At 35.5% G+C, this 14,426-nt stretch overlaps 1 protein-coding gene across 1 annotated transcript in view; it reads left to right on the forward strand.

Moving 5' to 3' along the window:
• The first annotated feature begins 1,600 nt into the window (after positions 1-1,600).
• Positions 1,601-14,426, forward strand: part of LOC137032791 (adhesion G protein-coupled receptor E3-like) — a 41,306-nt gene continuing 28,480 nt past the window's right edge. Inside the window, exons 1-7 of the mRNA XM_067404740.1 lie at positions 1,601-1,731; positions 5,755-5,831; positions 5,979-6,017; positions 8,067-8,123; positions 10,870-11,238; positions 13,086-13,142; positions 13,589-13,620. Of these exons, the coding sequence (XP_067260841.1) occupies positions 5,813-5,831; positions 5,979-6,017; positions 8,067-8,123; positions 10,870-11,238; positions 13,086-13,142; positions 13,589-13,620 (573 nt within the window). The 5' untranslated portion in view covers positions 1,601-1,731; positions 5,755-5,812. The remainder of the gene's footprint in view (positions 1,732-5,754; positions 5,832-5,978; positions 6,018-8,066; positions 8,124-10,869; positions 11,239-13,085; positions 13,143-13,588; positions 13,621-14,426) is intronic.

Raw genomic sequence — 14,426 nt, forward strand, 5'->3', positions numbered from 1 at the left:
TTTCTGAAACCGGCCCATAGTCAATCAAGTTCTCCGCTTTTAGCAGCCCTCCCTCCCCCACACATACAAACAAGCCACCAGCAACCATTCACACACACACCCCCAACCCCCCTGCAGATTGCTCAGGTAATGACCATATTTACACATGAATTGATGCTAATGATAGCCAAAAGACTAGCCAGTTAGCATCCACTTGGCTAAAGGAGGGTTACAAATCTCTGGGACTTCTAGTGTTAAGTTGATCATGTGTAGAGAGAGAGAGAGAGAGAGAGAGAGAGAGAGAGAGAGAACACTGTGTCCAACACAACATGTGTTAACTATCATCCAATCACATTGCTGCTGCGTCACTCCGCAAGCTGTTAAGCAAGTTTGTGCCTCTTTCTTCATCGGGTGACTTGTGTTCATTTTGACACATTCATTGTGTCAGGAAGATGATCTGCTGTTAACAAGCAGAATCAAAGGAGAAATTCACAATTTTAAGTTGATGATGAGTGTTTGCTTTAGTTGAGCTCTTGACCCTTTACTTTTTAGTATTAGGTTTTGTTTGCACTGCTGTAACTAAGTTATAATAGTTATGGGACTGCCTGTCACGTCATTAAGGAATGACTTAAACTCGAAGATTTGAGGTGAGCTTAATCAGCTTATCATAAACTGAAGACCCAGGTAAAGAATTAATTAATCATTTCTGATTCGTATAGCATTGTAGTTTTGTATTGTTTGTAACGTTTGCATAAGTAGTAGATGTGTTGGGGAAGTAACACGTAACATTTTAATTACATTTTGCTAAAATGAACGAAATGAACAAAATTACTTGAAAAAAGATGCATTCATTTTGCTGAACGACTCGAAAGTCTGAGTCGGTAAAATGATCCAAACTTCCCATCACTTTATAGCAGAAGATCAGCTTTTTCTACATAATTCAAATGTATTTCTTAAAAAGTTGTTCAGATTTCTTAAAAAAAAGAAAAAAAAGAAAACACAAATCCTTTAGACACACAGACATCAAGAATCAGCCTGTGAATCTCAACAACGGTGACAAGCGCCATATTCTGATCAACAGATCACATTAGAAAACAAGCTACTAAAAAGTCACATAAAAACAGAAAAAATAGTGAGAATAAAGGAAATTACAATTACAAATTACAAGACAATTAAGATCATAATTTATTGATGCAGCAATGCATGATGGGAGCCATGGATGAATTTTGATTGGTGGCTCCCAGAATGCACTGCAACATGCTTTTTGATTGTCACCACTGTTGAGATTCACAGGCTGATTCTTGATGTTTGTGTCTCGAAGTGGAACAACTTTTAAGAAATTCTTTAAATTATATTGATAAAGCTGATCTTCTGCTGTAGAATCGCAGTGCTGCTGTAAACAATAATATAACTCACTCAAAGATTGGGCTCCAAATGAGTTCAGAGACTCATATCAAATAATGATTATGTGAAAACATAACCAACACCACCTAATTATCTTTTCTCTTTGCTTAACTAGCTGCTACAACAGCCAAAACAAAATCTAACATTAAAAAGTCAAGGCTCAAGAGCCCAACTAAAGCAAACACTCATCTCCACGATGGTGGCTTAAAAATTGTACATTTTTCCTTTGATTCCGCTTGTTAACAGCAGATCACCTTCCTGACACATTTACTGTGTTAAAATCATTTACTCAGTGAATGTGTCAGAATTAACATAACAAGTGTTGTCTCTAAACTCACACACTGATGTGTAAGAATTTAACACTTTTTGAGTCAGTTTTAACACATCCTTTCTAAGAGTGTGTATTGCATTCATTATAACTGGTCAAAAATAGCAGATCTATGCCACAAATTGTGTGATTTATGACACATTAGTGTGTTAAATATTTTAACACTGCCTGTGTTAAGAAGAATAACACACTGGTTGAGTTAAAAAAAGTAACACAAAATGTGTTGTCCTTAACTAGACACACGGATGTGTTAAGATATAACACAGGTTGTGTTGTTTTTAAAGGTGCCGAAGAACATGTTTTCAAAAGATATAATATAAGTCTAAGGTGTCCCCTGAATGTGTCTGTGAAGTTTCAGCTCAAAATACCCCATAGTTTTGTTTTTTGTTTTTTTTCAATTTTTTTAACTGCCTATCATTATAAATGCGCCGATCATTAATATGTATGACCCCTTTAAATCTCGTGCTTCACGAGAATGTGTTTGATAGTGCTCCATGGCTAAAGTTAACATTACTCACTATTGGAGAGATTTATAAAGAATGAAGATGTGTTTATGAATTATACAGACTGCAAGTGTGTTTAATAATGAAAATAGCAATGGCTCCTTGTCTCCGTGAATACAGTAATAAACGATGGTAACTTTAACCACATTTAACAGTACATTAGCAACATGCTAACGAAACATTTATAAAGACAATTTACAAATATCACTAAAAATATCATGATATCATGGATCATGTCAGTTATTATCGCTCCATCTGCCATTTTTCACTATTGTTCTTGCTTGCTTACCTAGTCTGATGATTCAGCTGTGCACAGATCCAGACGTTAATACTGACTGCCCTTGTGTAATGCCTTGATCATGGGCTGGCATATCCAAATATTGGGGTCATACATATTAATGATCCCGACTGTTATGTAACAGTCGGTGTTATGTTGAGATTCGCCTGTTCTTCGGACGTCTTTTAAACAAATGAGATTTATATAAGAAGGAGGAAACAATGGAGTTTGAGACTCACTGTATGTCTTTTCCATGTACTGAACTCTTGTTATTCAACTATGCCGAGGTAAATTCAATTTTTGAGTCTAGGGCACCTTTAACACAACCTGTGTTATATCTTAACACACCCATGTGTTAAGTCATCCATTAATGAAAAAAGAGGCACAAACTTGCTAAACGGCTTGCGGAGTGACGTAGCAGCAATGTGATTGGATGATAGTTAACACATGTTGTGTTGGACACAGTGTCGTTTTTCTCTCTGTCTCTCACATTAGTGTGTTAAATATTTCATGCCTGCATTAAGAAAAAATAACACACTGGTTGAGTTAAAAGTAACACAAAATGTGTTGTCCTTAACTAGACACACAGATGTGTTAAGATATAACACAGGCTGTGTTGTTTTTAACACATCTGTTTTAGGAGTGTATTATGCTTCGATAATAACCATTTAAAACTCTCCTCAATTTTAACTCTGAAGCATATTCATAAATGCTGTGGAATGTTTTTCATGTGTGTTTGAAACAGAGAAAATAAAGCTTTTTTTAACCCCTTAACTGTCACAGTCCCGCTGGCCGGACGCCTCCCAGCCAGCACACCCTTGTTTAGCACATGGTTTAGCCCAGATGAGATGAACACTACAGGCTGTTAAATGTAACACTGAATCAGTGTTGGAGTTAACCCTTAAATGCATACCTCGGGTCTTTTGTGACCCGGGACGTCATTCACTAACCTCCTCCTCGTTCATTTTTTAAAGTTAGACATCAACCTTCTTGGTATTCCTCAATCAATTCATTATAAAGAATATAACAAGAAAAAAAATCATAAAATCATAAAAGAATGCCTATTTTTGTATTAATTTTTTGGGAAAAATTGTATAGGGTCGCAAACGTCCCGAGGTGTGTATGAGTGTACATATATTTTTCTGCACAACAATAATTTAATCTTAGATGACGGAATAAGTGCGATTCACCTTTATTCCCCAAGGTGGCAATGTCTGAAACACAATGCTGAAGTGACGACTCATTCAAACAGAAAACGAAATAATAATAACAACATGAAATGGCTCAGTGATTTACTGCAGAGTAAGTACTGAACGCAATTAAATATGACTGTAACTGTTACTGGATGGATCTGGTGAAGCTGTTATTGATAGAAATATTTGAAGATGTTGAAAATGAAATAGTTTTGAGAATACGTTTGAGATCGCGAATGGGCTCATATTTGTTGACCAGAAACATAAAACTAGCCCATTATTTGCTGAATTTACTGGGAAATGAGCTCTGACGAGGACAGTGGTGATGGCATAAAACATCTGCTCAGAATGAGCCCTTTCAAGCTCCAAAAGGTAACAAAATACGATTTATTTTATTCTTCTGTAATTGTTACTCTAATATCAGAGGAGTTTTATATTATCACGACAGGTAGAGATCCTTCCATGTTAGATATTGATCTGGGTCGATAACGACCCGAATATGTAAGAATGATTGTCGAAACAGTCATGCATTTAAGGGTTAATGAGATAATTAGGTGATAACGAGCAGAATCACTGAAGGACAGAGAAACAACAAGAACTTCGACTTCAGCCACAGCCTTCGATGAAATCAACTGAAGATAAAAGATATTAAATCTCTGAAGATCTGATTAAACAACTCCACAAACAGCATTACCAGATTCACTTGTTACTAACCAGATTGACTTTATTTCTGACACACGTCTACAAAAGTTGCTATTGAGAATTAAGAGAGGTTTAGATGTTGAAAATAAAAGTTTGGTTTGATGTCACCCTGATCGAGGTCAGTCTTTTGCTTTTTTTAGTCAGTTTTACTCTTGACTTTTTTAGTGTTGGTTTTTCTGTGGCTGTTGTAGCTGTTTGTTATGCAATAATGACAAGAGAAAATGTGATGAGCTGCTTTATGACAAGAACACAATTGTCATATAATGGCTTAATTCATGGATCTAATGACTGAGCTTTATATGAATAAAAAGTTAAGTTTGTATTAGATCTCTTCTAGAAATAAAATGATAAAACTGTTTTAATTAGAAAAGCTGAATAAGTTTTAAAACACATTGTATAATAAACACTCTAGCAGAGCTCCCTCACACACAGACTTCAGCGTATGAATCTCAACAATGGTGACATGCTTCATGCCGCAATGCATTCTGGGTGCATAATGAAAAAAAAAAAAAAAAAAAGCAGCATTGTAGCATGAAGCATGTCACCGTTGTTTAGATTCACACGCTGATTCTTGATGTCTGTGTGTGAGAAAGTTCTGCTGGAGTTTTAAAGTGTTTAGTGTTCAATGTGTTTTAAAATTCATTCAGCTTTTCTGATTAAATGTAAATAATAAAACAAAGTTCATAAGATATTGCTCATATTAAATTAAATCATAAGATCAGTGAGTTAAGCCACTACACAATGATTAAATTTTTATCATGAAGCAGCCACATCATCAGATTGTGTTTTCTCTTGTTTTTCTTATAATTAATTCAGTTACAACAGCCAGAGAAACTCTAACATTACAAAGACAAGTCAAACTACACAACAAAAGAAAACACTGATCACTATGATGGTAACATAAAAACCCTCAAACAAATTTCAACAACAAAAAACTATCTCTTCATTCTCAATAAGAGCTTCTGTATATGGAGTTGTTTAATCCTCTGCTGAGATCTGGAGAGATTTAATGTCTTCTTTTATCTGAGGCTGCGGCTGAAGTTGTATTTCTAGTGTTTTCAATTTTTTCTGTTCTTGTGTTTCTCTTTCCTTCGTTCATTCTTCTTGTTAACAGCAGTTATCTTCAATAATTATCAATCATCACTTAATTAATTACTTAATTATCTCATTCTCCAACACTGATTCAGTGTTACATTTAACAGCCTGTAGTGTGCACTCTGAACAATGTTCATTTCATCTGGGCTAAACCATGTGGCCCTACATGGGTGTGCTGGCTGGAAGGCGTCCCACCAACGGGATCGTGACAGTTAAGAGGTTAAAGTCACGCATCAATGCAATGGCTAATTTGTTTATTCTCTAACTGTAAAGGAAACTCGTCCTGTGGTTTTTGGATAAAAATAAATAATCTGGACTGTCAAAACTGACAATGGCTTCATTTCATAAAGGTGAGTAGTCTTCTCAGTTTGACTCTCATTTCTCCACAAACCTTGACATGAACTGTGGACGTATGATGAATGTACTTTTCTCTGACTCAATCCAATACAATCCAATACATTTTAAGTTATTTTATTGACGTTTTCTTCATATTACAGGTTATATAAAAGCACACACTCTCATCTCTGTTAATCTGTGTAAGTCTAAACAGTGTTGATCACTTTTGTGTCTGTATGCTGATGTAATGACCAGTGAATTAGATCCTGTTTATCCTTTACGTCACTTCATGTGTCTTGATCTGTTTGGGAGGTGGAGTAAAGTTGTTAATGTAACACATAAATTATGCTTTTTTGGGTTAGATCTATAGTAACAGACATGATATTTGGTTTGGACTCAAGTCACTCAAACACAAACACAGCAAAATCCCCAGTGTTAAACTACAGAGAGTTAAAAATAAAAAATAATGAGAATCATTGAAGGTGAGTTTCGCTGGAAGATGGCGGTCCCGAAGATGAGCGCGATGGCAGCGTGTGGTCACCGGAGACGTCCGGGAGAGACTTGCACGAGGTGCTTGTGAGACAATCGGGAGACACACAGAAAAATCTTGGTGCCACTTTTTATGATAGATAAGTCGACACACCTCCTTGAGGTGGAATAGCCAATGACATTGCTGCAAAGTTGGTGGGCAAGTTATTTCTTTGTCTTGTCTCCAAGCTGAATTTACATATCTAATGACTATCAGATCAGATTTCGAGATGGAGTGCTTTCTTCACAGTATCATTAAACACATAGAAAAATGCATTTGTCAGCTATGTGACATATCTCAGTGAATAGCTCGAGTCTGGAGCTTTACGGAGAGATCAAACTCGATAGATCAGAAAGGCATATAAAAGAAGTTATGGTTTACAGACAAAATTCCATCATTAAAATGCACACTAGCACAAATACACTCATTTAAACACTAGAAAACATGCATACGTTCGAAATACATGATGGATATATTTCAGCATAGTTGTATTTTACATATACAGTCAAAAATGTATGTTTGTGTGTTTCTGTATGCGTTTGTGTTTGTGTGGTGTGTGTTGGAATGTGATCTGGTCAGTCTCTGGGGGGGGGGGGGGGGGGTAGTGCTTTTGAAGTCTCCAAAGTTGGGAAGTTGGAGTTTTCTGTTTTACTTCGGAGGGCAACAAAGGTGTCAAGTGGGCTCATCTTATGCAGATCGGTCGGAGCCGAGATGAGATTTACAACCCAGTCCAGCATGCTAAAAGCGTTCTGAACATTCCAAAGTTTATTGATTATCCTGATACGTGTGCATACGCTACAGTCACGTTATCATTAAATGACATTGGTGTCATCTCTCATCGTCTTACTCATGGAAAAAAAGGTCATACCACTGATACCAATGAAATCAAAGATTAGACACAGAAAAAGCAGTGAATCAGACAAGTCCAAGATGATTACAGCGTCATCACAACAGCCAAAAAAACTTGATCAACTTCATGTTGGCTTTTTCTTGCTATATCAAACATGTTTTACAAACACTCAGTTACAGCAGTCAGAGTAAACTAATGTAAAAGAGTCATTTATATTGATAAAACTACAGTGTGATTGAGTTATATTTGGAGAGAAACCACTCAAAACAACCACTTCTTTCATTCCGAACTCAAATATGGCATCAATGTGGTGAACAGTTGAGGTGAAGTTCAATTGTTCACACTGATTTTTTCAGCTTATTAACCCCATGTCGCTCTAAACCTGTAAGACTGTCTTTCTTCAGTGGAAGAATATCCTGCCAGAATTTTTTTTTGTATGCAACAAATGTAAATGGAAACAGAATATCAGTTTACAGTGTTAAAAACATCCTGAATGTTCTTCTGAAATTCTTAATGTCTGAGTGAATAATTTAAATTTCATCTGCTCCTCACACAAAGCTGCTGTTTGACTTCAGAAGATGTGAACTATGACACACAAATCACAGACTACTGTAGTGCTGCAATGGTGCTTTTTTGTTCTACGATATCACAAATTCTACGATAGAAAGGATTTTCTTTCTGTGCTCCATGAAAGAAAAAGTCATACTCCTTTGGAACAACATGACATTTTTTTTTTTACATTTTTGGGTTACTCTACTGTTACTTTAAGTACAAATTTATATGTATATGTGTTTATTTGACCAGTTTACTGCTATTTTATTTTGTCCTTTGTAAGTTGTTGATTAATTTGAATTCATAATTATTTTTCAGATGTCTTAAGACTTATCTTGACCTTTTCAACTGTTACACCGGTGGCAACTACAGTTGGTAATGTACTCTGCTATTGACTGCTGTTTATGGATTTATTTCTGTAGCTTTAGAAGTGAAATGATTCACTTTTTTTTCTAAAAGATCACAAATCCTTCTGATTCATGTGCTGCACTACTTATCACCCATCATGGGATCACACCGCTCTCTGTTACATTGGTAACTCTCATTGACACTTTTCCGAGCACCTTGTTTCTGATGTCTTCTCAGCAGAAACACTGACTGTCACTGAGTGAATGACAGCTCTCAGTTTCTCTCACAATAGCACTAGTTTAGAGTCAGACCCCATCAAACCACTGATACAGCATGCACAGCAAATTTCCCAGTATTAAATTAACACTGTTCAAGGTTTATATGAGTCCACACTCATCAGAGTGTTATAAATAACCCTGGAGAAGTGTTGAAGTTGATTAGTGATTAATTAAGTGATGATTTAACATTATTGAAGACACCTGATGATAACAAGCACACACTCTTAAAACAGATGTTAAAAACAACACAACCTGTGTTATATCTTAACACACCCGTGTGTCTAGTTAAGGACAATACATGTTGTGTTACTTTTTTTTTTAACTCTACCAGTGTGTTATTCTTCTTAACACAGGCAGTGTTAAAATATTTAATACACTAATGTGTCATAAATCACACAATTTGTGTCATAGATGTGCTATTTTTGACCAGTTAAAATGAATGCAATACATGTACATGATTCTACAGCAGAAGATCAACTTTATCAATATAATCCAAAGGATTTAAAAAAAAAAAATAATAATCTTCGAGACACAGACATCAAGAATCAGCCTGTGAATCTCAACAGTGGTAACCATCAAAAAGCATGCTGCAGTGCATTCTGGGAGCCACCAATCAAAATTCATCCATGGCTCCCATCATGCATTGCTGCATCAATAAATTATGAGCTGAATTGTCTCAGTAATTTCCTTTATTCTCACTATTTTATTTTTTTCTGTTTTTAGGTGACTTTTTAGTAGCTTGTTTTCTAATGTTCAGAGTTGACCTGTTTATCAAAATATGTTGCTTTTCACCGTCGTTGAGATTCACAGGCTGATTCTTGATGTGTGTGTGTGCCTAAAATAACTTTTATTTTTGCGATTAGGACAACTTTAAAAATAAAAATTCAATATTGATAAAGCTGATCTTCTGCTGTAGAGTCACAGTGCTGCTGTGATCAATAATGCAAATCTAACTCAGAAATTGGACTCTAAATGAGTTCCACCTGGTTGGTTTTAATGCAACAAAAACTGCCTAAACAAAGCCTAATATTACAAAGTCAAGGGTCAAGAGCTCAACTAAAACAAACCCTGACCTCGATGATGGTGACTTTAAAATTAGATTTTCTCCTTTGGTGATTCTGCTTGTTATCATCAGGTGTCTTCAATAATGCTCAATCATCTCTCAATTTATCACTTAATTATCTCATTAATGCTTCAGTGGGTGGAATAAAAATATGGCAGGACTTTTACTCTCTGATCCCTGGATTACCCACCTCTGATTATTGAGGCTTTCTGTTCAATCTTGAATAATGTGACGCTTCTAACGCATCTGTATCCAATTTGTTCCCATAACAGAGAGAACTCTGGCATTTTTAAATGGCGCATAAAATATAATAGTTTGTCTTGGCTTGAAACACAGTCTAATAGTCAAATGAAATATACATTTTAAACCTCTTTTTACATTGTTTAAGAACCCTAAGCCAGTGCAGGACAAGACCGCCCCGGTTATAAAGCATGATTATAAAGCGTGATTGGTTGTAGCGAAAGTGTGCTGTGATTGTTCAGCGCAACGTGGCCGTTACCTGATTGGCTTGAGTAGTCGGTGGGCGGAGTCGACCTATTTGTGGATTTGTCTGAGGTCGTGATGCTAGAATTGTTTCAGAATCCACAAATGCTTGAGGTGATTCACAAATGCACAGAAAGCAATTCACAAATGTACAGGTGGTGATTCACAAATAAATGCAGGCAGAGTTGTGCTTGTGACGTAAAACATATTTGTGAATATCTAATTTTATTTATTTGTGGATTCAATTAAATATATTTGTGGATCTCAGTCTATTAATTTGTGGATACGAGTATTTTTTGTGAATATCTTTACATTTATTTGTGGATCATAATCTATTTATTTGGAATTTTGCTACAATCCTACCTCCATAGTTGCTGGCTGTCATTCACAATGTACATTAGTTCTGAATATGGTACACTTTATTGTCAAACACAGTCCTCGGTGTGTTTTCAATTATAAAGAACTATAAAATATAGAAATTCTTCTTCATTTAAAGCAGATCCTGTTGATCAGCCGCTGTGATGGAATGACACATCCGATTCATCCACTCTGTACGGATGACACGTGAACCTTTAGTTATAGAGTTTAGCTACACTCTCAGAAAAAAAAAAAAAAACAAATTCAAAATGGTACCTTTAGGGGTACAATGGTACAAAGGTACAAACTTGTACTTTATTTTCTGAGACTGAAGGCCTGTTATGATTGGCCAGATTCAGAAACACATATGATAGGACATCTTTTTTTATTTTCATACTTTTATTTTGGGTCAAAAACAACCCAAAATATTCACACAGAAATTCAAGGTGATTTACAAGTATGTGACAATTTGCAGATGCACGAAATGTAAAAAATCATTTTAAAAAATGCGAAAAGTTTTACATTTGGGAATTGTACTTTGTGAATATGTTTATATTGACACTGCTTCATATTGGTGTTTATCTCTCTGCAGACCCCTGCTACAACTACACTGTGCTGAACGATACATGGAGATCCATCAATAATACATATGCTTCAGTTAGGAGGAGTGACATTTCTGTTTCCTGGAGCGGCTGGTATCGTCTCTTCATTAACAACACGAGCGCTCAGATCCCAGACACATGTGTCGAGAAGTATAGCTGTGGCACTAATATCCCACTGTGGCTACGTGGTGGACACCCAACAGTAAAGGATGGAGTCGTCACTCGAGATGTCTGCGGTCAATGGAACAATTACTGCTGCTATTACGGGTCTTTTCCCATTAAAGTCAAAGCCTGTCCGGGCAATTATTATGTCTATGAGCTGGTTAGTCCAATTTTCTGCTATACAGCATACTGTGCAGGTAATTATATTCACATGAACTTTTTCTAAACATTCATGATGTTTGTGTCTTCATGTCTGTCTATATTTAACGATGAAGAATATAGCCATTTTCATATGTTCTGATTGGTTAATGCCATTTTCTTCAGTTCACAGACTATGAAATTGGTCAGATAGACATTTTAAGCACACATCCTTTATCAGTAGCATACCCATTCAACAATTTTTCACACAGTGATCTTACCATATGGTCACAATGTGAGGTCACAGTGATCTAAAGCAGAGGTGTAAAGTCCTGGGCCTGTATTTATCAAGTTTCTCAAAGTGCCATTTTAAGGCCCTTTCACACTGGACGTGTAACGGAAAAGCGAAACGAAAAAGCGAATAGTTAAACATTATTACACGTATTATTAACCAGTTTGATTTGATTTCTGTCATACATCAACAAACGTTCTTTTTTTAACCAGTGTGTTATTCTTCTTAACACAGGAGTTTAAGGACAACACTTGTTTTGTTCATTCTGACACATTCACTGAGTCAATGATTTTAACACAGTAAATGTGTCAGGAAGGTGATCTGCTGTTAACAAGCAGAATCAAAGGAGAAAATCACAATTTTTAAGCCACCATCGTGGAGATGAGTGTTTGCTTTAGTTGGGCTCTTGACCCTTGACTTTTTAATAACAGATTTTATTTTTGGGCTGTTGTATAGCTAATCAAGGAAAGAGGACAGATGATCAGGTGATTTTGGTTATGTTTTCACATAATCATTATTTGATCTGAATTACTGAACTCATTTAGAGCTCAATCTCTGAGTTAGATTTACATTATTGATTACAGCAGCACTGTGATTCTACAGCAGAAGATCAGCTTTATCAATATAATCTTGAAGTTCTTCTGCATTAAAGTCAAGACACAGACATCAAGAATCAGCCTGTGAATCTCAACAGTGGTGAGAATAATAAAGCATGTTGCAGTGCATTCTGGGAGCCACCAATCAAAATTCATCCATGGCTCCCATCATACATTGCTGCATGAATAAATTATGAAATTAATTGTCTTAGTATTTTCCTTTATTCTCACTATTTTTTTTTTTTTTCTGTTTTTATGTGACATTTTAGTAGCTTGTTTATCAGAATATGTTGCTTGTCACCGTTGTTGAGATTCTTGATGTCTGTGTGTGCCTAAAATAAATATATATATATATATTTTTGATCAAAACAACTTTTTAAGAAATATCTTTGAATTATATAGAAAGAAAGCAGATCTTCTGATATAGTCAATAATGTAACTTTAACTCAGAGATTGGGTTCTAAATGAGTTCAGGTCAAATAAGGATTATCTGAAAACATAACCAACACCACCTGATCATCTTTGCTTGTCTGGCTGTTATAATTCAGTTACAACATCCCAAACAAAATATAATGTTAAAAAGTCAAGGGTCAAGAGCTCAACTGAAGCAAACACTCATCTCCATGATGGTAACTTAACAATTGTGAATTTCTCCTTTGATTCTGCTTGTTAACAGCAGATCACCTTCCTGACACATTTAATCTGTCAAAATGAACACAAGTCACCCGATGAAGAAAGAGCAACTGAGCAACTTTACTGTACAAATCCATTTAGAATAGATAGCATTTATCATTTCGATTGAAAGAACTTATATGCATTTATTAAGCTAGTTTACATTATACGAATCAGTACTGAAACTTTGTCAGAAATATTGTGTGTCCAAGCAGTAAATTTGCAAGAGCCTTACTGAATTTACTGTTTGGTCAGACACAGTGGTCATTATTTCACTTACAGTAATTATATTTCCATGAGCCCTTTTTATTGTGTGTTTGTTGATTTATTATTCATCTTTTTTTAGCTGTTACTATCATCACCAGCACATATACAACAGCCACACCAGAGATGACCTCAGCTGGTAATGTAGTCTGATGTTTCTTCTGTTGGATTGTGTTTTGGATGAATGTTTGTGGATCTGTAGAATTGAACATTCGTGTGTGAGTGTGTTTGTGTTTCTAGATATGGATATAGTGTTTGTTGATTCATTGGTATTCATCAGTCATTATTTTTTCAGTTTTTTCAGTTTTTTATCTTTTTTTTTTTTTTTGAACATCTGTACAAGCTCTGGTTAAGTTAAATGATTTTCACATACATGATGAATATGATGGTATGATTGTTCACAAATTCTGAGCAAACTAAGAGGAGATTAAGTGACCCATTAGTGACCTTCAGATTTTAGTTTCATGTTTTTTGTTTGTTTGTTTGTTTTTTTTAATTTCAAAGAATTCTTGGTTATCCTAAATGGGGTCTTTTTTCATTTGCTGTTCTATTTTATTGTCTTCATGCTGATTTCTGTCATTGCAGGTATAAATATAACGCTGCCGGAAAGATGCACCGTAAGTTTAATCTCCTATCAATAATAATTGTACAGTATAAGATAAAAAAAAAAACTTGGGGGTGGTTTCCCGGACAGAGTTGAAATTAATCCAGGATAGGTCTCAATCCAGAATAGTTAATCGTGGTTTAAAAAATGACTTTCTGAAACACAGATTAAGTACAGATTACTAAAACCTGCACAGCAAAAACTGCAGTGTTAAATTATCTCTCCTGGGAGTATATGTGAGACCATACTCAAGAGTGTTAACCTCTTAACTGTCACGATCCCGTTTGCGGGACGCCTCCCAGCCAGCACACCCATGTTTAGCACATGTGTTAAATGAACACTGAAGCGGTGTTAAAGTTAATGAGTTAATAAAGTGATTAACAGTGATGATTGACCATTATTGAAGACACCTGATGATAACAAGCAGAATCACCAAAGGAGAAAATCTGAATTTCTAAGTCACCATCATGGAGATCGGCGTTTGCTTTAGCCGGGCTCTTGCCCCTTGACTTATTAAAATAATTTATTTTGAGCTGTTTTAACTGAGTTATAACATCCAGACAAACAAATGGAAAAGATGATCAGGTGGTGTTGGTTATGTTTTCACATAATCATTATTTGATCTGAATCACTGAACTCATTTAGAGCTCAATCTCTGAGTTAGATTTACATTATTGATTACAGCAGCACTGTGATTCTACAGCAGAAGATAAACTTTTTCAATATAATCTGAAGGATTTTACAAAAGTTTTTCTGATTAAAGAAAAAAAAAAGCTCTTTTAGGCACACACAGACATCAAGAATCAGCCTGTGAATCTC

This window comes from Chanodichthys erythropterus, chromosome 12, assembly GCF_024489055.1.
Source record: "Chanodichthys erythropterus isolate Z2021 chromosome 12, ASM2448905v1, whole genome shotgun sequence".
NCBI lineage: Eukaryota > Metazoa > Chordata > Actinopteri > Cypriniformes > Xenocyprididae > Chanodichthys > Chanodichthys erythropterus.